This window comes from Strigops habroptila, chromosome 10 (genome assembly GCF_004027225.2).
Source record: "Strigops habroptila isolate Jane chromosome 10, bStrHab1.2.pri, whole genome shotgun sequence".
NCBI classification, from domain to species: domain Eukaryota; kingdom Metazoa; phylum Chordata; class Aves; order Psittaciformes; family Psittacidae; genus Strigops; species Strigops habroptila.
The window spans coordinates 19,642,091-19,660,377 of NC_046359.1; the positions used below are offsets into that span (position 1 = coordinate 19,642,091).

At 42.7% G+C, this 18,287-nt stretch overlaps 1 protein-coding gene across 1 annotated transcript in view; it reads left to right on the forward strand.

The window, feature by feature from the left end:
• Positions 1 to 351: 351 nt before the first annotated feature.
• EFCAB2 (EF-hand calcium binding domain 2) overlaps positions 352 to 18,287 on the forward strand; it is a 32,543-nt gene continuing 14,607 nt past the window's right edge. The window contains exon 1 of the mRNA XM_030499567.1: positions 352 to 552. Within this exon, the coding sequence (XP_030355427.1) occupies positions 525 to 552 (28 nt within the window). The 5' untranslated portion in view covers positions 352 to 524. The remainder of the gene's footprint in view (positions 553 to 18,287) is intronic.

The window sequence follows — 18,287 nt, forward strand, 5'->3', positions numbered from 1 at the left end:
TTTCACTTCCTAAAGCTCAAATACATGGAAATCTCAGCAATTGGTGAGAAAATGCTATTTTTAAGAGAAGAGGGGTACTGTGAAGGGGCAGGATTAAGGGGCTCAGTTAAGGGCCCCCACCTCACAGGCCAGATGCGGGTTTTGGTCACCTTTTCCATCTCTTCAGCACAATAGGGAGCGATGCCCAAAACCCCAGCGTGAGGTGGTGTGGGGCCTCGTGCCTGGGGCGCAGACCGGGGCTGAGCCTCTGCAATGGCATCCACGTTTTGGGCTTGATCCACGTTTTCGGGCGGACCGTGGCCGCGGCTCCCTGCCCGGTGCGGCGCTGAGGCTGCACGCAGAGCCCCCAGCGGGCTGCTTCCATCACCATTCGCTTGCTTTGTACGTTAGCAGGCTGCGAAGGCCGCGAGGGAAGCGCTTTCCGCCCGGCCCGGCCCGGCCCGGCGGGCAGGCCGCCGGCAGCCGGCGGGAGGAGAGGGCTCGGCAGGCCCGCGTCGCCATAGCGACGGCTCGAGGCTGCTGCCATGGCGGAGAAGGAGGGGAGCGGCGAGGGTAAGGCCAGGGCCGGAGCCTCCCGCCCGGCGGGGGGTGCGGGAGGGCTGGCGGGGGCGCGGGCACCGGTCGACGGATCGCGCCTCGCCACGGCCTCTGGCGTCCCCCGGCGGGAGAGGCGGCGGCCGGCGCGGTCAGCCCGGCCCGGGGCTGGTGCCAGGATGGCACACGGGCACGCACTGAGGGACACGGACATATACATGCGTGTGTGTGTGCGCGCAGGTATGCGTGTGTACATGAATGCATGCACACGTACCTATTTACACGCATAAACACACCCCCTGCGCCCCCTGTCCCAGTCAAAGTGTCCACACCGCTGTCTCCACCTCAGGCCTGCCCCCAGCTCAGAGCTGCTCCCCAGCACTCCCTGCACAGGGGATGCCACCAGCCGCCTGCTGCAATGCCACCCGCGGCCAATGCCACCCGCGGGCGATGGCCATGGGAGCCGTCAGCCTTATGGTTGTGCTACTGCCATGCAAGGGAGCACCTGGAGTTGGTGGTGGTGGGACCCAACACCCTGTCACAGAGTGGGGTTGCTTCCAGGGCAGCTCCAACAGCTGAACCAGCTGCTGGAGCCAGTTGGTCATGACCCCTTGCAGTCATTTGTGGATGCATTGGGCTCTCTCTGACAGGAAAAAGTAATCTGTGCTGCTGATAGCACCATGGCTTATTTTTAGAGGTAAGTGTGTTCTACTTTAGGGAGTGTTGCCAGAAATTGTGCTTTACAGGCTAAAGGTAGTTCCTCTTGCAGGGATATTCAAGTGTCGTTTCAAGGAAAACATACTTTCCGTAAAACTCACAATATTGTGACTTCTAAAATCTGTCCTTTCCATAAGTAAACTTGTGTGTGTTGTAATAGTTTGCAAATTCTGAACGTTGTATTTGAAATAGTCTAAATAATGGATTGTTTTGTGTTATTTAGGAAAAATCCCAATATATTCCATACAAAAGTCCTGTATAAATAGTTGCTGTGGATGGTGCTAAATGAGTAATTTGATTTTGGTAGAAGTATTTCTAGCTGCCTTCTGCAGCATATCTTACAGAAATGAAGAAATAAGACTGATGTAGCTTCAGTGAGTACTGTTCTAAAGTATTATTCCTTTTATATTTTTTTTTTTTTTTTTAGTCTTATGGAAGGGTATTTTTTGCATCTTTCCAGTTTTGCAAATGAAGCTGAGGCACAGTGCTGGCAGAGGTAGATAGAGATGATAGGATAACAGCTTAGAAGTCTGCCGAACCATCTGAGAAGAAGAAATCTAGTATTCTGGCAGGATAACAGTAATACTGGAACATTCTGGCTCCATATATTTCGGGCACCCATATGTATGATACTGAGATTTTGCATCATTTTTTCAATCCACAGGCAGAAACTCTTAGAGAGGGAAGGTCATGGGGGTTTGATTGCTTGATTAATGGCTTTTAATGCTGTTTTTGTAGTTTCAAATTGAGAATACTTTGTAAGAATTTTACTGTATTACTGAAGGCAGACTCTCGGGGGTTTTTTTTGTTTGTTTGTTTGTTTGGGTTTTTTTTAATACTTCATATTTTTTAACATCATCTTCTAGTGGAAAATTGTGCTGTTATCCTAAATGACCTTGACCCATAAATGCCATTCCTGGCCCTACCAGACTTCCAATGGATTATGGAAAATGATATACTGGGCTTTGGTTTCCTGTCTGTAGAATGAGTACAATAACTCGTACCAAGCAGACAAGGTGTCTGACTGACCTTCTGCCACTCACAAGAATCTCAGTCTGTTATTAGGCAAGCTACCTGCTTATTGCCCTATAAAGGTGTCTCATTATTACAGACAGGGCTGAGGTAAACTAACAGTCAGTGTCTCATTAAACTGCAGAAGTAATCCCGTAAGAGTGAGGCCATTACACCCATTTAGAGTTACTATTAGACTCCTTGCAGATAGCAGTTAGAGGGTGAATGAGGATTCCCTGCTTCTGGATTCACACATCGACCATGCTTTCTTTCAGAGAAGTGTTCCACATCTATGCAAACTGTAACTTTTATTTTCGCATGCTTCAAACAGAATGATAACATTAGTTGTATCGTCAAATAATTAGTCTTTTGGGTATTCCTCTCAGTTCTTCGTAGAATTTCAGTTCCACCAGCTTTCACGGTAAAGGTTTCCCTTAGGTCCTATCATTTTCAAGTTTGTCTTCATCAGAGTTGAAATGCCTGCTTAAATGTTTTACACATGTACATGATATACACAAAGAAAAATGGTGAAAGGCCAAATCCACTTGTACATCATGTTACTCACATGAGCATTACCCCCTAACTTATGCAAATCTTATGAATAAAATCTTGAATGTGCATAAGTGTTAATGGGATCATGCCCATACTATCTCTAACTGCATGTTTTATGTATGAATTTACATCCCTAATTTGTGCTTTCAACATTGTTTAATGTTTTTTCTTCATACCCATCTGATTGCACTAGACTGTTTGCTTAATCTCTCTTCTGTATATTTGTTCATATCTTCCTTCCTATCATTCTTTCCCTTTTTCTGCTACTTAATTCAGTCTGTCTGTTCTTCCATTTGCTCTCAGATACTGTCTTTGTAATTTGACATAACATGTCAGATTTTCTAAGTTTTAATATCTCTGATCTCAATACTGATATTACTAAAACCTGAAAGCAAAATGTCAGACTGGTAGTGCCTGAAGTAGAACTAGACAGAAGACAAGACATATTTTTATCCAGCTGGGATTTAAGAAATCACGTGAAAGTACATAAAGGAGAGAACACTCAGTGTTCCTGTATCATTATGTAATTGATCAGTATTAGAGTTTTTCTAAGACCATATTCTTTGTGCAAGATAGCGCACATTTAAAATGCAATTAATAAGTCATGAATTTTAATCCAAAGGGATGTATATCCTGGAGTTTATCACAAATAGTGTGGCCAGCAGGACCAGGGAAGTGATCATCCCCCTGTATTTGGCCCTGGTGAGGCTGCACCTCAAATGCTATGTTCAGTTCTGGGCCTGTCACTATAAGAGACATAATGGGTTGCTGGAGCGGGTCCAGAAAAGGGCGATGGAGCTGGCGATGCGTCTCTAGAATAAGTGTTATGACGAACAGCTGAGGGAGCTGGGTTGTTTAGTCTGGAGAAGAGAAGGCTCGGGAGGGGACCTTATCGCTCTCTACAACTGCCTGAAAGGAGGTTGTAGTGAGATGGGGGTCGGTCTCTTATCCCAAGTAACAACTGATAGGACGAGAGGTAGTGACCTCAAGCTGCACCAGGGGAGGTTTAGATTGGGTATTGGGAAAAATTTCTTCACCAAAAGGGTAGTTAGGCATTGGAACAGGCTGTCCAGGAAAGTGATGGAATCACTGTCCTTGGGAATGTTCAAAAAACTTGTAGCTGAGGCCTTTAGTGACATGGTTTAGTGGTAGTCCTGGGGTAATGGTTGGACTTCAGGATCTTAAAGATCTTTTCCAACTTATTTGATTCTGTGATTGTCTATTAAGTAGTCTGAGCTCTGGTTCACCTGTGTATTTCCATATGAAACCAAGGAACTATTTCTGGATAACAGATGTCTTCCACAAAGATTCTGATGTGAAGGCCTACAGAGATGGAGAATAACCATTCTACTATGATGGTTTTCTCTGGTAAATGGTTAGTAGTTGTTCTGGGTAGTTTGAGTTACGGCTGAAGTATGTAATCAGGCTTCACAGATCTTCTTCCCCACTTACAGAACAGTCACATGGATGTTGTTAGTGGATAGGAGAAAGAGTTTTCACCCCAATTTTAGTGCCTTATGTAAATACAGTAACTGTGTTCCATCATACATATGTATCTCTCTCTAACTGCCCCAGTTTGCTGTGTGGCATGCTGGTGAAATCAGAGATGTACTTGTTTACATTTGGTAAGAACTAGCTACATTTCCCATTCAAATTCTGCCTTCTGGCAAAGAAGCAGAGTTGCTCCTGCTTCACGTGTCCTGCCGTGTCTGGATGTAGGGTCTAAACCTTCGTTCTCCATAGCATGTGGCTCCGCCTGGATTCTGTGTCACTAGAGGTATTGAAAACGTGCTGCCATTGCTCATTCTGTTTTAATAAAGCTGCATGTCCAAGCTTGGAGAGCCTAGTAGCTGCCATGAGCACTGTAGGCAGTTGTAACCATTAATTCTGCTCGGAGTGCACTTAATCAACATGAGAGTTTCAAATCTGACACAGAAAAGTGCTTAAGCTCTTTATGACTTTGGGGAATCCCACTGAACGGAATAACATGATGCACATGACGTTTAAGCACATGAGTACATTTAAGGGTCTTGCTATATTGGGGATTTTAAAATGTATTTTTGAGGGTTTTGCAAATAAGCATCGGTGTTTGAAAGGTACAGAAGCCGCGGATTAAACAGACACACTTACAATAAACCTTCAGGCTAAAGTAGTCCATCAGACAAATTATCTCTGATTCAAAAAGTGGCAGTGTTTCATTTATGGGAAATAATACAAAATTATTATGGGTTGTTAAAAATAAGTAGCTTTCATGGTCTCAAGCAACCAATATTTCAGCTCTAGAAGAAAGTCTGAATATATGAGATCACTTAGGAAATCAGTTTTATCGCAGTGGAATTTACAGATGAACACTGTATATTTTTATATCATCTTGCTGACACTGCTGTGAGAAATTACACTAGGAGAAAAGTTTATAGCTTTTATTAGACTGTAAAGCAGTTTAACTTGCACCTTGACATCAATCTGAGTTATGTTTTAATATTTGTACTTATTTGAGAGTGAAGCAAAAAATGAATTACGTCCATCTCCCATGGACAAACACAGGCTGTAGATTGGATCCTCTTGGCTATACTCCTGCAGTTAAAGTTGATCTCAAATGGATGTAGAATAGGTAGTTGCAGATTGACAGGTTTCTTGTTTCCATGGTGCATAAAATGGCAGAAATTTTTTAGTTTGGGTCTTCCTCTAGCTTATTGAATAAAAAATTGGCTAGTGTGCAGAAAGTCTTTAAACTTTTTTGTCTTTTAAACAATGCCAACCAACACATGCACGGCACTGAGAGGGAGCTTGAGAACTCCCACAAATTATCTTTCCAACAATAGTTAACGTGTTATTAAGAATTTCCATGTCTACATACTAATTGTTCTCAGATCTGAGGGGTTGGGTTTGGTTTTTTTTATTTTTACAGTTTAGGAGTACCTCTATTTTGTATGAACAGATACTGCTTTGCTGCTGTTGGCAATAAAAGGTGGCTAAAGGCTGCGGAAGGGAAACGGTCTTTCAGGCAGCCGGGGTCTGACATGAACCTGTTGTCAGATGTGCTCAGGGTTTAGCCCTGAGGTGGGAGGTGGCCATGCAGTCAGAGGTGCTGGTCACACTACTGCTCTGCCCTGGCCAAATCCTGCCGCTGCTGTTCCTGCCATGGGGGTATGGTTGAGGTGTTAACAACCATAGCTTTCAAAAGCTTACCAAGCTCCATCTTAAAAACGGTAAGGATTATTGTGTTGCTGGAGTAAGGTCACAGGAGGTTCTGGACCGTTCCTGCAGGTCAGGTTGAAAATTAGACATGAATTCTGAAATTTATCTTTGAACAGTTTGTATCCCTTTTTTTTTCCCATTTGACAATTTTCTCCTTTAGCTTAGCCTGCCTCAGACAGTTACAGAAATAAGTCTTAATCCTCATTGATGATAAATGTAAATTACTTAAATTTGTCAGCTGAAATGCTGTTCAAATTCAGAATATTACGCTTAGGCAAACAAAAAGAAAATTGGAGGTTAGTATTCATTCACGACATATAAAGAAAGTTGTTTAGCACCATAAGTGATACGTTCAAGACAGCTCCTTAAAAATGAAGCAGCTGCAGCAAACCTCAGTAATCCCTTGCCATTTTGCTTCACTGTAACCCTTTTCCTTTGCTTGGTCAAAGCCCTCATGCCAGACTAGTGCAGATGGAATTGCAACTGGTCTAGAAACTGTATTTTTTTTAACCCATTTGAGGCCCTGTCAGGCAAATTGAAGGTTTTGTGATATGAACAGCATGTATTAAAAGTTGTAGTTAAAACCCCTCATTCTCTCATTATATTGTAGGCAATTACAGTTCTTTCAAGAGACGAAAGTTTACAAACTGCTATATTCTAGCAGCGCTAGTGTGGTGCTCTAGTTAAACCTTATACTGGCTTATGTTTAAAATAAATTACTTCTCAGAGTGCTAATATCCACTTGATTCTGGTCCTCTGGTTCCTGACCACTTGAGCAATCACTGTGCAGAGACACTCTAGCAGGCATATTCAATTTATGAGGTGTGTGGTGCTGCCACGTGCAATCAGGTGTACGTGCACACTGTTGGCGACGAGTTACATAGTGCCCTTTGGGGCCATCCCACCTCACTGGCAGTGAGCTGCTGCTCTGGGGCACACAGCACTCTGTGCACTATGGCATTTTGGTGGAGCATGGGGCAGTGCATATGTGTGGTAGGCTGTGGGGGTCAGAGTTGCCTTCTGTGGCTCTGCCATCTGTTTCTGGGACCAGCACTGTGCAGAGTCCAGGAAAAAACAGAGGCAAATGCCTTCTGTGACCACACAGTATAGCAGCATGGGTTGTGTTCTGTCACAGTGTCACAGCCTATATAAGCTCTTCCTTTTCAGCAGCATCTTCCTCTCAGCATCACCAGGAGAGCTATATATCCTTGCAGGGCAGTTTGCTGTTGGTGATGAAAGAGAATATAAGTATGGGCTAGACATAACTCTTTCATTATATCCCAGGTGTGTCTGAGATGATAGATATGGAACAAATTGCAAAAGTGGAGATTACTGTTTTTGCCAGCTCTGAACTACAACTGGAGTGCTGACTGGTACAACTGCCAGAGTTGGTATTTCAGGGATGTGCAAAATGTCCTTAATGGAGATTTATGCTGAGCTTACCTCTGCCTTATGAAAAGGGAGACTGCATGCAGCCAGTATTGACTTTAAAAAGTGTCACAATTTTTCTTTGAGGTTAACAAATGTCAAGTGCTGGCATTTCACTGTAGGAAGGAAAACATCATGACTTTTTTCATGGCTCCATCATAAAAGGCCACCAAATTGGTCATGCAGGATTTCCCCTTAGTGAAGCCATGTTGGCTGTCACCAACCACCTCATTGTTTTTCATGTGCCTTAGCATGCTTTCCAGGAGAAACTGCTCCAAGGTTTTGCCAGGCACAGAGGAGAGACTGTCTGGTCTGTAGTTCCCCAGGTCTTCCACCTTCTCCTTCTTGAAAATGGGGGTTATATTTCCCTTCTTCCGGTCATCAGGAACTTCACCTGACTGCCATGATTTTTCAAATATGGTGGACAGTGGCTTAGCATCTTCATTTGCCAGCTCCTTCAAGACCTGTGAATCGATTTCATCAGGTCCCATGGACTTGTGCACGTTCAGGTTCTTAAGATGGTCTCGAACCTGATCCTCTCCTACAGTGGGCCTAAGGTCTTCATTCTCACAGTCCCTGCATCTGCCTTCCAAGACTTGGGTGGTGTGGTCAGAGCATTTGCTGGTGAAGACTGAGGCAAAGAAGTCATTAAGAACCTCAGCCTGCTCCAAATCCAGGGTAGCGAGTTCTCCCAATAGCTTCCAGAGAGGGCCCACATTATCCCTAGTCTGTCTTTTATTTGCTACGTACCTATAGAAGCCTTTCCTGTTATCTTTCACATCCCTTGCCAGATTTAATTCTAGCTGGGCCTTACCTTTCCTAACCTGGTCCCTAGCTTCCCGGGCAATGCTCCTGTATTCTTCCCAGGCCGCCTGTCCTCGCTTCCACCTTCTATAAGCTTCTTTTCTCCCTCTAAGTTTCCTCAGCAGCTCCTTGTCCATCCATGGAGGTCTCCTGGCCCTCCTGCTGCACTTTCTTCTAGTCGGGATGCAACACTCCTGAGCACGTAGCAGGAGATCCTTGAATATCGACCAGCAGTCTTGGGCCCCCCTGCCCTCTAGGACTATATCCCATGGAACCTTACTAAGGAGGTTCCTGAAGAGGCCAAAGTCTGCTCGCTTGAAGTCCAGGGCAGTGAGCTTGCTGCGTGCCCTTCTCACTGTCCTGAGGTTCTCAATCTCGACCGTCTCATGATCGCTACAGCCAAGGCTGCCCTGGAGCGTCACATTCCCAACCAGTCCCTCCCTGTTGGTGAGCACGAGGTCCAGCATGGCACCTCTCCTTGTCGGCTCCTCTATTGCTTGAAAGAGGAAGTTGTCTTCCACACAATCGAGGAACCTCCTGGATTGCTTGTGCCGGGCCGTACCGTCCCTCCAGCAGGTGTCAGGATGGTTGAAGTCCCCCATGAGGACAAGGGCCTGCGAGCGTGAGGCTGCTCCTATCTGTCTGTAGAGTGCTTCATCCACAGAGTCCTCTTGATCAGGTGGTCTGTAACAGATCCCCACCGTAATGTCCCCCATTGCTGTTTTCCCTTGGATCCTGACCCACAAACACGCTGTTAACTCATCACCCGTCCCCAGACAGAGTTCCATACTCTCCAGCCTATCACTGACATAAATAGCAACTTCCCCTCCCCGTCTGCCTGGCCTGTCTTTTCTAAACAGCCTGTAACCTTCCATTCCAACACTCCAGTCATAGGAGCCATCCCACCATGTTTCTGTGATACCACACAGGTTTGAGGGGGGAAAAAAAAAAGTTTCAACACATGACCAAATATTAGGGTGGGGGAAAGAAATTGGCTTTTCTGCAAGGACTCTGCAGCAACAGGTGCACAAAGTGTGAGCAAACAGACGTGTGAAAGCTGGGAAGAGAGAAACCACTATGGATAGGGAGGGTAGGTGCTGTTGTATTTTAAAAGATGCTTGGAAGGCCTGCCAAGCGTTTCTGCTGTAAGTAACAATGACTCCAGATTCTTTCAAGTTCTAAGAGATTATCCCTGCTTTTTATCTGAGGGTTGGGCATACACAGGGCATATCCCGCACACATTCCTTCTGTTTCCCAGTGCTATGTATTCTCCAGAGGATATAGGCAATATGCTGTATGTTACTGTTCACAGCATGACCCTGTACTGTTTAATACAGGGGTGTCAGTGCACTAGGATCCAAGGAATAAGGTGCATAAGAAGGTCAGATCAGGGCATTAGCTCTAACTTATTGACTATTTCAGAGCTCAGAGAGACTTTGTACTTGAGGTGATAAAAATCTGTAAGCTGTAGCTACAGGGAAAGGTGCAAGACAGAGTTATGAAGTCGCATGGCAAGGTGTTTATCACTGCGTGCTAGCTGCAGTATCCCCAACAGCCAGGGGGACAGTGGGAGATGGTAGGAGGAGCTCAGGGCTGTGGCCAGATGTTGCTGCATGCAGTCGTCAGAGCAGCAGCAGAACAACAGCAAGTTGGAGCTGGAGGAGGACTGGGTGCCAAGTATGTGCTTGTGCACTTCCCTGCTATCTACAGGTAGTAATCCCCCAGCACAGTGTCATCCTGGCTGGTCAGAACAGAGAGCAGAAAACCTGCCTGTGCTGCTGTGTATGTGGGAATCAACCTGCATTGCCATTTCCTAATGAAAGGGGTTCTGCCTAGTACCACCAGCAAGGCAGTAGATGACAGCCTCCACTGAACTATTTTCCTTGCAGATGTTAGAGGAATGCTGTAGCATGGCTTACAAATTACTCACTAGAAAATGTGTCAAAATGTCTTTCAGTTTTAACTTGAGTTAGGCCAACTTGCGGTTTTATTTTCTGACTTTTTTTTTTAATGGGCATGCTGCTGGGTCCAGAACACTTCAACAGCAGGAAAATCTAGTGCTGTAGCCAAGTCCTAGCCCCAGCCTGCATGCTTCCATTTCCAAGCCCTGGGCTAGTGCTGCTATGGGCAACTGCCTGAGCTTGTGGTGGCTCAGGAATCCCTGCTAGAGCCTGTCTCATCTTAATTTGTTTGAGCTGGAACATGATGCATGCTACGTACCAGATGCATGGTCATTCCAATCAGCCAGCCACCGCACCTCCATTTCTCCTCTTTGGCCTACGCAGACCAAATCACAATTTGTTCTGAGCAGTGACAGTAGAAAGGACTGCTTCCATGTCACCCCATCAGAAAAAAGTAAAAATAAAAAATGGAAAAATTGATCACCCATGAAACCTCAGATAGTGCTTCAGGTCTGAACTCTAGCTGAGTACAGCTAGGTAGTATTCCTTGGTCATTTCCCAGGATTGCAGGCTTCTCTACTGATGATCATGAAGACTCATGCTTTAGTATATATATAGATATATGTGCAGCATATCTACACAGAGTGTGTACAGTAAAAACATCAGGGCATATATTGTTGAGCTTTTCCTGGGATACTTGAAGTGCTGTCACTGACATGGATTGTTATGTATCTGTGTGGAATCACTCAGTCTGACTGCCTGCAAGGGAATGGGTTTTTCCCTAGCAAACCATATGATTGCAGCATCCTTCCCCAGTATGTCTCAGGATCATGGAGACTGAACTTACGCTCACCAACAAGCTGATCAGGAACAATTGAGCAGCAGGAAGGAAGGGTTTTCTTGCCCATAGGGCAGGGGAGAGACTAATCACATGCAGGAAATGAAGAGAAGTGAAGATTATGATGAGAAAAGCACAAAGCTGGGAAGGGAGGTTCAGCAGAGCAAATACGTGCTATGTCTGAGTTGCTCCAGGGGAAAGTGAGCAGAGTTGACCTGCGGTGTCAGCCACCTCTGCCTGTGTTCATTGCTGTGTAAGGAGCTCAGGCAGGTAGTAGGAAGGACAGAGTCATATCCCTTACCACATCCTCAGCACGTGCTGATGATTTTTGTCTTCGGTGGCACAAAACTTGCAGTCTGTCTTCCATATGCCTTCCTCACGATCAAACCTGCCACATGTCCAGCCCTGAAGAGCACTTACTGGACTTGTACAGACTGTAAGAAGCACACTATGGCATTAGCAGCGTTCCTGCTGGGAACCAGTCCCACTCAGCCACTGCTAACTTTCCCAGCCCCTCTTCCCTTTGCTTGCAAGTTCTGCTTGGTTATAAATAGTTTGAGTAAGTTTAGAGTAAGTTTGGTTTGTGTTTTGTGTGAAAAGTCCTTATGCCTTTTATTTCTTTGACAAACAAATTGCTATTCTCCATTCTGAGGACCTCCAGAAAGAATTGGGTAGAACAAGGAAAATTAATGCCTTTGTTTCAGAAGCCTGGGCACAGGGAGGCTGTAAGGGTCGTAGTATAGGAAGTGATGCAGAAAATGTTGCTTTATTGGTCCCCTCCAACATATGGACAATTTTGTGTTACAGCTAGCATCTGTTAAGGAATTTGCAGAGGTAGCAAGGGTATCCCTCATAATTTGCCCTTCTCCATTCCCACAGGCAATATATTATCTGCAGCAAGCCCAGGCAGTGGTTGTAGTTCCACTGGGGCTTCATGTTGACTTACTTTGTCATCTGCATCCCCTGGCTTTAAGAAACACAGTGCAGGCTCTGGACAGAGCAAGCGAACAGGATCCTGGTAAGGATGTGGGAGGCAGGTTTAACATAGCAGCTGTTCAAGCTGTTGTATCATTATGACTCAGAGCAGATAGGTATGAGTTATCAAGTACTGAAGATGCAGAGTGATCTCTGTGGACTGGTGTGGGGGCTGTTCGCCCAGCACAGACCAGGCAAAATAGTGGCATCTTATAGGAGTAACCGGAAGTGACAGCATTAATATGGGTTTGATGGGCTTTTCCCATGAGGGAAAGAAATGTATTTTTCTGTTGATGAACCATATTTGATCCAGAAGGGAGGGCAATAGCTAAGATTCACGATGACTCCAACACCTCTGGGGAGAGATAATGAGAAAAGAACTTTATGAATGGTGGATATTCCCTTTCAAATCAGTGACACTTTAATATGAACTGTGTTTTGGACACAGTATGAATGACGGATTGAAACACCTTTGGATATTCTAGGTGATGAAAGGCATTGACTCCTTATGGCTTCTTTTCCAGCTTGATGTGGCCTGTTTTGTTCTGTGTTACAGTGTCAGTTAGGTTAAGACTTTTATGAGCAACTAGAATCAAAGCAGCAGTAGTTTCTACATTTTGTTTCTCAACAGTTGAGTTAGTTTGTTAGTTGTTCCATTAGTTTTGTTAGTTTTGGTTCCCACATGAATTAAAACATCTGAACCTATGGCAAATTAGAATGCCATGGCATTTAAAATACCACCTACTGAACAATCAAAGCCTACCATAATATCCAGGATATCTTGTTTCATCAGCAAAAATTACTGGCAACTTTTAGCTCCATTAGTTACCATCAACTATCACAAACTGGATGTATTTTGCATATTGGTGTATTGTTGCATTTTTCAACTTTGAGGATGAAATGCACAGTTGCTGTGTCGTTTTTAAAAAGTCTTTAATGAATTTATCAACTTCTAACTGAAATAACCAAAATATTTCCATTATGGTTAATGTGAACTCTATATTTTTTATTACTAGCATAATTCTGTAAAATAATCTAATTTCTATAGCCAAAGCTGGAGTCAAGGTAGTGCTTACTTTTCTACATCACTTTATTATGTATTTTGTCCATGTTACAATTGTCTTATGCAAAGAAGGCAAAAAGGAATAATTGCATTTAATATTTTTGTGTCAGAATTTAAAGTAGCTTTTGCAGTTAACTTTTCTACAGCCTTCATCAAACTGACAGCCTGTATTTTATGATCAGACATCAAATTAATTAACTGTTTTTTCTAAAACCCTATTTGCTGCTGGTCGTTTTGTTCTCGTGGTTATTTGCACCATGTGCCATGGGGCTGTGCAAAGATGGTTCTGATTGCTCAGCTCTGGGAGCTCCATTTTTAAATATAGTCCCTTTATTTTTATTCTCTATTAGTTTTCCATAAGGCAGTTACTGTGATGGAAACAACCAGGTAATTTTTCAGTTCTCACATGTACTACCGTTAGGAGAAGAGGTATGGCAATAGGGTGAAGTTATGTTCTTAGGCCAAGGTTGCTCGCATACATGATGATGAGTGTAGGGTTCTGGTTTTGTTGGTTCACACTGATGATGTGGTTTGCTTATTTATCTAATTTCCACGTGGTGTATGCTGCGACATAAACAATAGGGAGCAATGGTACGTCTAGCTCCCAACAATGCTGAAAAACGTGAAAGAAAAAGCTTTTGCTTCTTGAGACTTCATTTTTCTTCTTGGAGAATGCTTGAAAGTGACCTCTGCAGGAACCATGTAAGTTTTGTTATTCTTCTACATGAAACAGGCTACAATTCAGATTACCTAAGTATCATCTGTGATAACATGGGATATTTCTCATTCAGGAGAGGAAACATTATCCCTTTCCTGAGTCTGTGAGCCATAGCTTGGAGCCCCAAATTGGAGTAGGTACTACTGCAAGTGAAGACCTTAGCCTGGTCATTTCTTGGGAACTGGCCTATACCAAATTTCATGAAGCTGCATCTTTTATCTCTTCATTTGATCCAAATGGCTAAACTCAGGTGATACATTTCCCATTAGTGCTATCAATACATTGCGTCAACTTCAGTTTGCAGTTCAGGAATGGGTTTATTTCTTCTTTAGAGGAGTCAAGCTTCTTTATAAACATCTTGTTTTTCTTCAGATTTTGGTTGTTTGTCTTTCCAGAATGAAGACTCTTCAATGAGCATTTTCATTATGTACCACAAACACAAAGAAACAACATTGCATATTCTGCAAGCTTACATCTTAATCATATTGTTCCTTTCTTTTGTGATATCTAATATATTAATATCATACATGCTATACGAGGTACAGAGCAGAGAAGAAAATAATTCTCTTGCCTCAATATTTTTAGGGCACAGCATGCAATTACTGTTTCATCATATTGGGCTGACCGTACCTTAAGCTTCCTCCGGAATTAAGAAGGTCAAGAGAAAAAAATTTAATGTATGCCTTTTCTTTTACAGAGCAGAAAGGTCTTGCCAATAAGTCAGATTCAAATGGCCTCAAGATTGTTCTCTCCTTGTGTTCCTTTTCCTCAGTAATTTCCTTAAAATAGAATTAGTTAAATGCTGTAAGGTTTTCTTGTTTGGGGCGGGCAAGTTTTCTGAATTCTTTTTAAGTCAGTCAAGCTCCCCACAGTTAAGATGAAGGCAACACAAACGTTTGTCGCAGAATGATTGAGCGTATTGTATCCTTTCCTTTGAAGTTAGGGAAGAGAAGCAGTTTCATGGGATACCATCTGATGCCATCACCAGGAATTCCTCTTATGACACCACACTGGCTTTTCTTTTTTGTTCTGGAAACTCAATGTCTTGATAAAGCCAATGAACTTATTTGAGAGTGTTAAAGGTTTTACCTGTGCTGGTGATGCTCAGTACTGTGACCGTTTTTCAGTATCTTGACCCAGATGATGGTCCAGTTAACACTTAAAAGACTGATTAGATCTCATTTGAGCTAATTGATAACCTCCTCAGAGTTGCAATTGTGAAGTCTATTACTGTTTTTTTTTTCCTGCATATTTAAGCAAATATACATTGTACATTTCTTCTTATTAGAACTGCAGCCAGATTTTTTTTTCCCCTCCTTATTCTTATGCCCTTATTTCCATCAGTGGTTTTGTGAAAGATTTTGGATGAGGTCAGATGAAACAATGGCTGCAAACATCAAAGACAAATCTCCTTTGGTTTTTTAGTTCATCTCTTTCATCCATTTGCCCTGTACACCTAGATAATAAATTGGGAATTGTCTTTAAAGGGACCATAGTATTCTTCAGGAATAGCACCAGTCTCCATTCTTACTGGGGAACTGTTCCTGCATCTTGATACATCTCTAAGACTTTGACTCCACATTAAAGCTGTAAGGAGTGAGACCTGTTTACCTGTTTCTGCTTGTTGGCCAAACATTTTATCATTTTTTAATATGAAAGTACAACATAAATTTAATATATAAAATATAATATAAAATTATTATATTTTTACTGTGCAATAGGCTCAGTTTTTAAGCAGGCATCTCACACTTACTTTTTTGTACCTTCACTGCTGGCTGGCTCAGATATTCCCCACAGGTCAACCAACTTCTCACCCCTCTTTTTTGATTGTCATCGTATGGCAAGACAGAGAGTGTTAATTGTGATTTTGGAGATGGTGGGAAGAGCTAAGATTTGCAAAGGATGATCATAGGGGCTTTATGGAAGAGTGTTGGAGCAATGTGGGGAGGGTGGTTAAATACCATAGCTTGGATCCGTGAGCAGAAAGAGAAGTCTACTGAAGTTGAGTGGAGATTGCAGGGGGTTTTCTCATGTGGCTACCTGCACAGCCATGTCCCCACCACTGCCATCTTAAAAATGTTCCTTCTTTTTCATCTAAGTCTTTGCAACCCATTCCCAGTTTTTCGACTGACAGGACCAATATTGCTGCCTACTTTTGATTGAAATAATGGCTGGTTGGAAAGAGAAGAGATCGTGCTGGAGTACGTAGCCACTGGTACAATTCCGTACTTCCTGCTGATAGCCCCACTTAGTGGATGGAGAGATCTACAAGAGAGCTGTTGATAACAACACTTAAATAAAACCAGAACAACAACATATACATTACATTAAACCAACAACATATACATTACTCTCAAACTGTCTGTCACTGAGTTGGGGTTACCTAGTTGCATCCCTTGTCCTTTCAGACTGACTAGTTCAGCAAGGCAGCCCCAGTGAGAAAGGATTTCTGTCACCAGAGACCTCAGGGGTTTCCTCACACCTTCTTGTAACCATACTATAGTACCGTAAAGAGAGGATGGAGCAATTAATGAGGTGTCCACATGCGTATAGGAGTTTAAATATAAAATCGATTGTATTTATTAAAATGTACCTAAATTAGTGTTTATAGAGATTAATGTTTCAGGTGTGTTGATCAGATCCACTGGCGCATCTGCGAATCAGATCTTAATTTTATTCTTTATGTAGCACAAAAAGAGTTTCAGAGTATCATACAGTGTAAATAGGTTATTCAGGCTGCATTGGGACTGAATCTTTTCCTGTGAGCAGAGGAGAGATTCTGCTCCCCAACATTTTAGGTGGTTATTTAACGTTGGCCTGCCTGTTCCTTTGATACCTCTTTTTTCTGCACATAATTTCTCTTCAGTGAAAGGAAGGATTGTATTTTTGAACCATCAGAGCACTGGCCCTGAGGAAGAAAAGAAAGCAAGCTCCTACAGTTAAACAAATGGTACAATCTAGCAAATCGTATCAACTGGAAATCACTTTAAAAAATGCTCATTCCTCAAGAGTGGCAAAGCCACATCTACTTAATTGCTCCTGTTCCCTGAAAAGACTGAAGCTGTGGTCTTTAAAGAAGAGACGTCACAACTGAGGCAGGTGTGCTGCTTAAGGGCTGGCTTCAAATAGGCCTCAGAGTGTTGGGGAACAGTCTGGACAAGCTGAAGAAGAACAATTCAGTCTGAAAGAACCACCAGAATTAATTTGGGAGTCCCAGCTCCCTGCCAGTCTGACTTAACTGGCAGCGTCTAGAGCTTTATCTAGTTCATGCTAAACAAACTGGGAAAATAGCAAGGGACTCTACAGGAAGGAAAGGTGATATTGAATACGCTTTCCAGTTAATGTACCTTAGGAATGTATTTTAAGACATTTTGTCTTCTTATTGCATATGTGGTAGGAAAATAAATGAGAATAAGAAAATGAGAAAAAAACCCAACAAGTCTCTGAAGCATTTTAGCAGCATAAAAATGGAAATAGTGTATCATCCCTACAAGAGACACTTGAGGGAATAAGTAGTTGTAGGTATTGGAATGTTTTTTTGGCATGGTAGGTTTAAATTATTATTTAAATTAATTATTTAATAATTTTAGTAAATTATTTATTTAATCCATTAGAATTAATCTGGTAATTTTATCTTTGATATTATGTATCATTTATCTAGTTCGTAGAATGAGTGAGTGAAATCTTTTATTCAATCAGAGCGTAGGTATTTCTGCCCTGAAAACTGTTAAAACATTGCTCCATGGGGTAATATGAAACTAATCAATCTACCAATGGAATGAGACTCCTTGTACCAAAAGATTTCAGTATATTAGAGCATCACATCTGCTGAGTTAACTGCATGTCTGATCTCTTGATGCCCTTCTTGGAGGTGTAATTTTAAACCTTTATCCATTACTTACCCTAGAGCTGGAATCCATCTTTTTCTCCCTCCTGAAGAGAGGTTTAGAGTGAATCATAGAAGTCTTCAGATAACTAGCTTTGCCATCCTGAACTGTGTTGAACATCTTTGGCTTTCATTCCCAGAGCAAGGATGAGAGATTTACGCAATAGCTCATCTCCTGTTACTCATCTCACAGGGGGTCTTTGAGAGGACTACAGTATATTATGTTTTCTTTGGTGGATATGGCTCTTAATCATAACTTCCTCTCAGTTCTTGGAAAAATATAGATTATCTAGTACTTAGATTAAACATCAATTTCATTTCATTTCAGGACCTTTCTTTGACAGGCCTCTTGAAACAGGTAAGATTAATGTATACTGTTTTCACAGAAGGCAAGATTGAAAAGGCTGGATGGCTACATAGTTCCAGTACTGGAAGTCTCTCTACGCTTCTGCTTGGTTAATTTTTATTTCTATAGAAAGCTCACCGTCAAGCCAAGAATATGCAGCTATAAATATTCCTTCAGCATTTCTCTATTGCAAGACATAGTGTACGCTTGAAGTGCCTGGTCTTAAGAACTGAACTCCAACAGTCTACATTGGAGACTGGATCCAAGACTCTCTGAAGTCACCAAAGAAAATCACATCAAATTTAGTAGTTTGAGA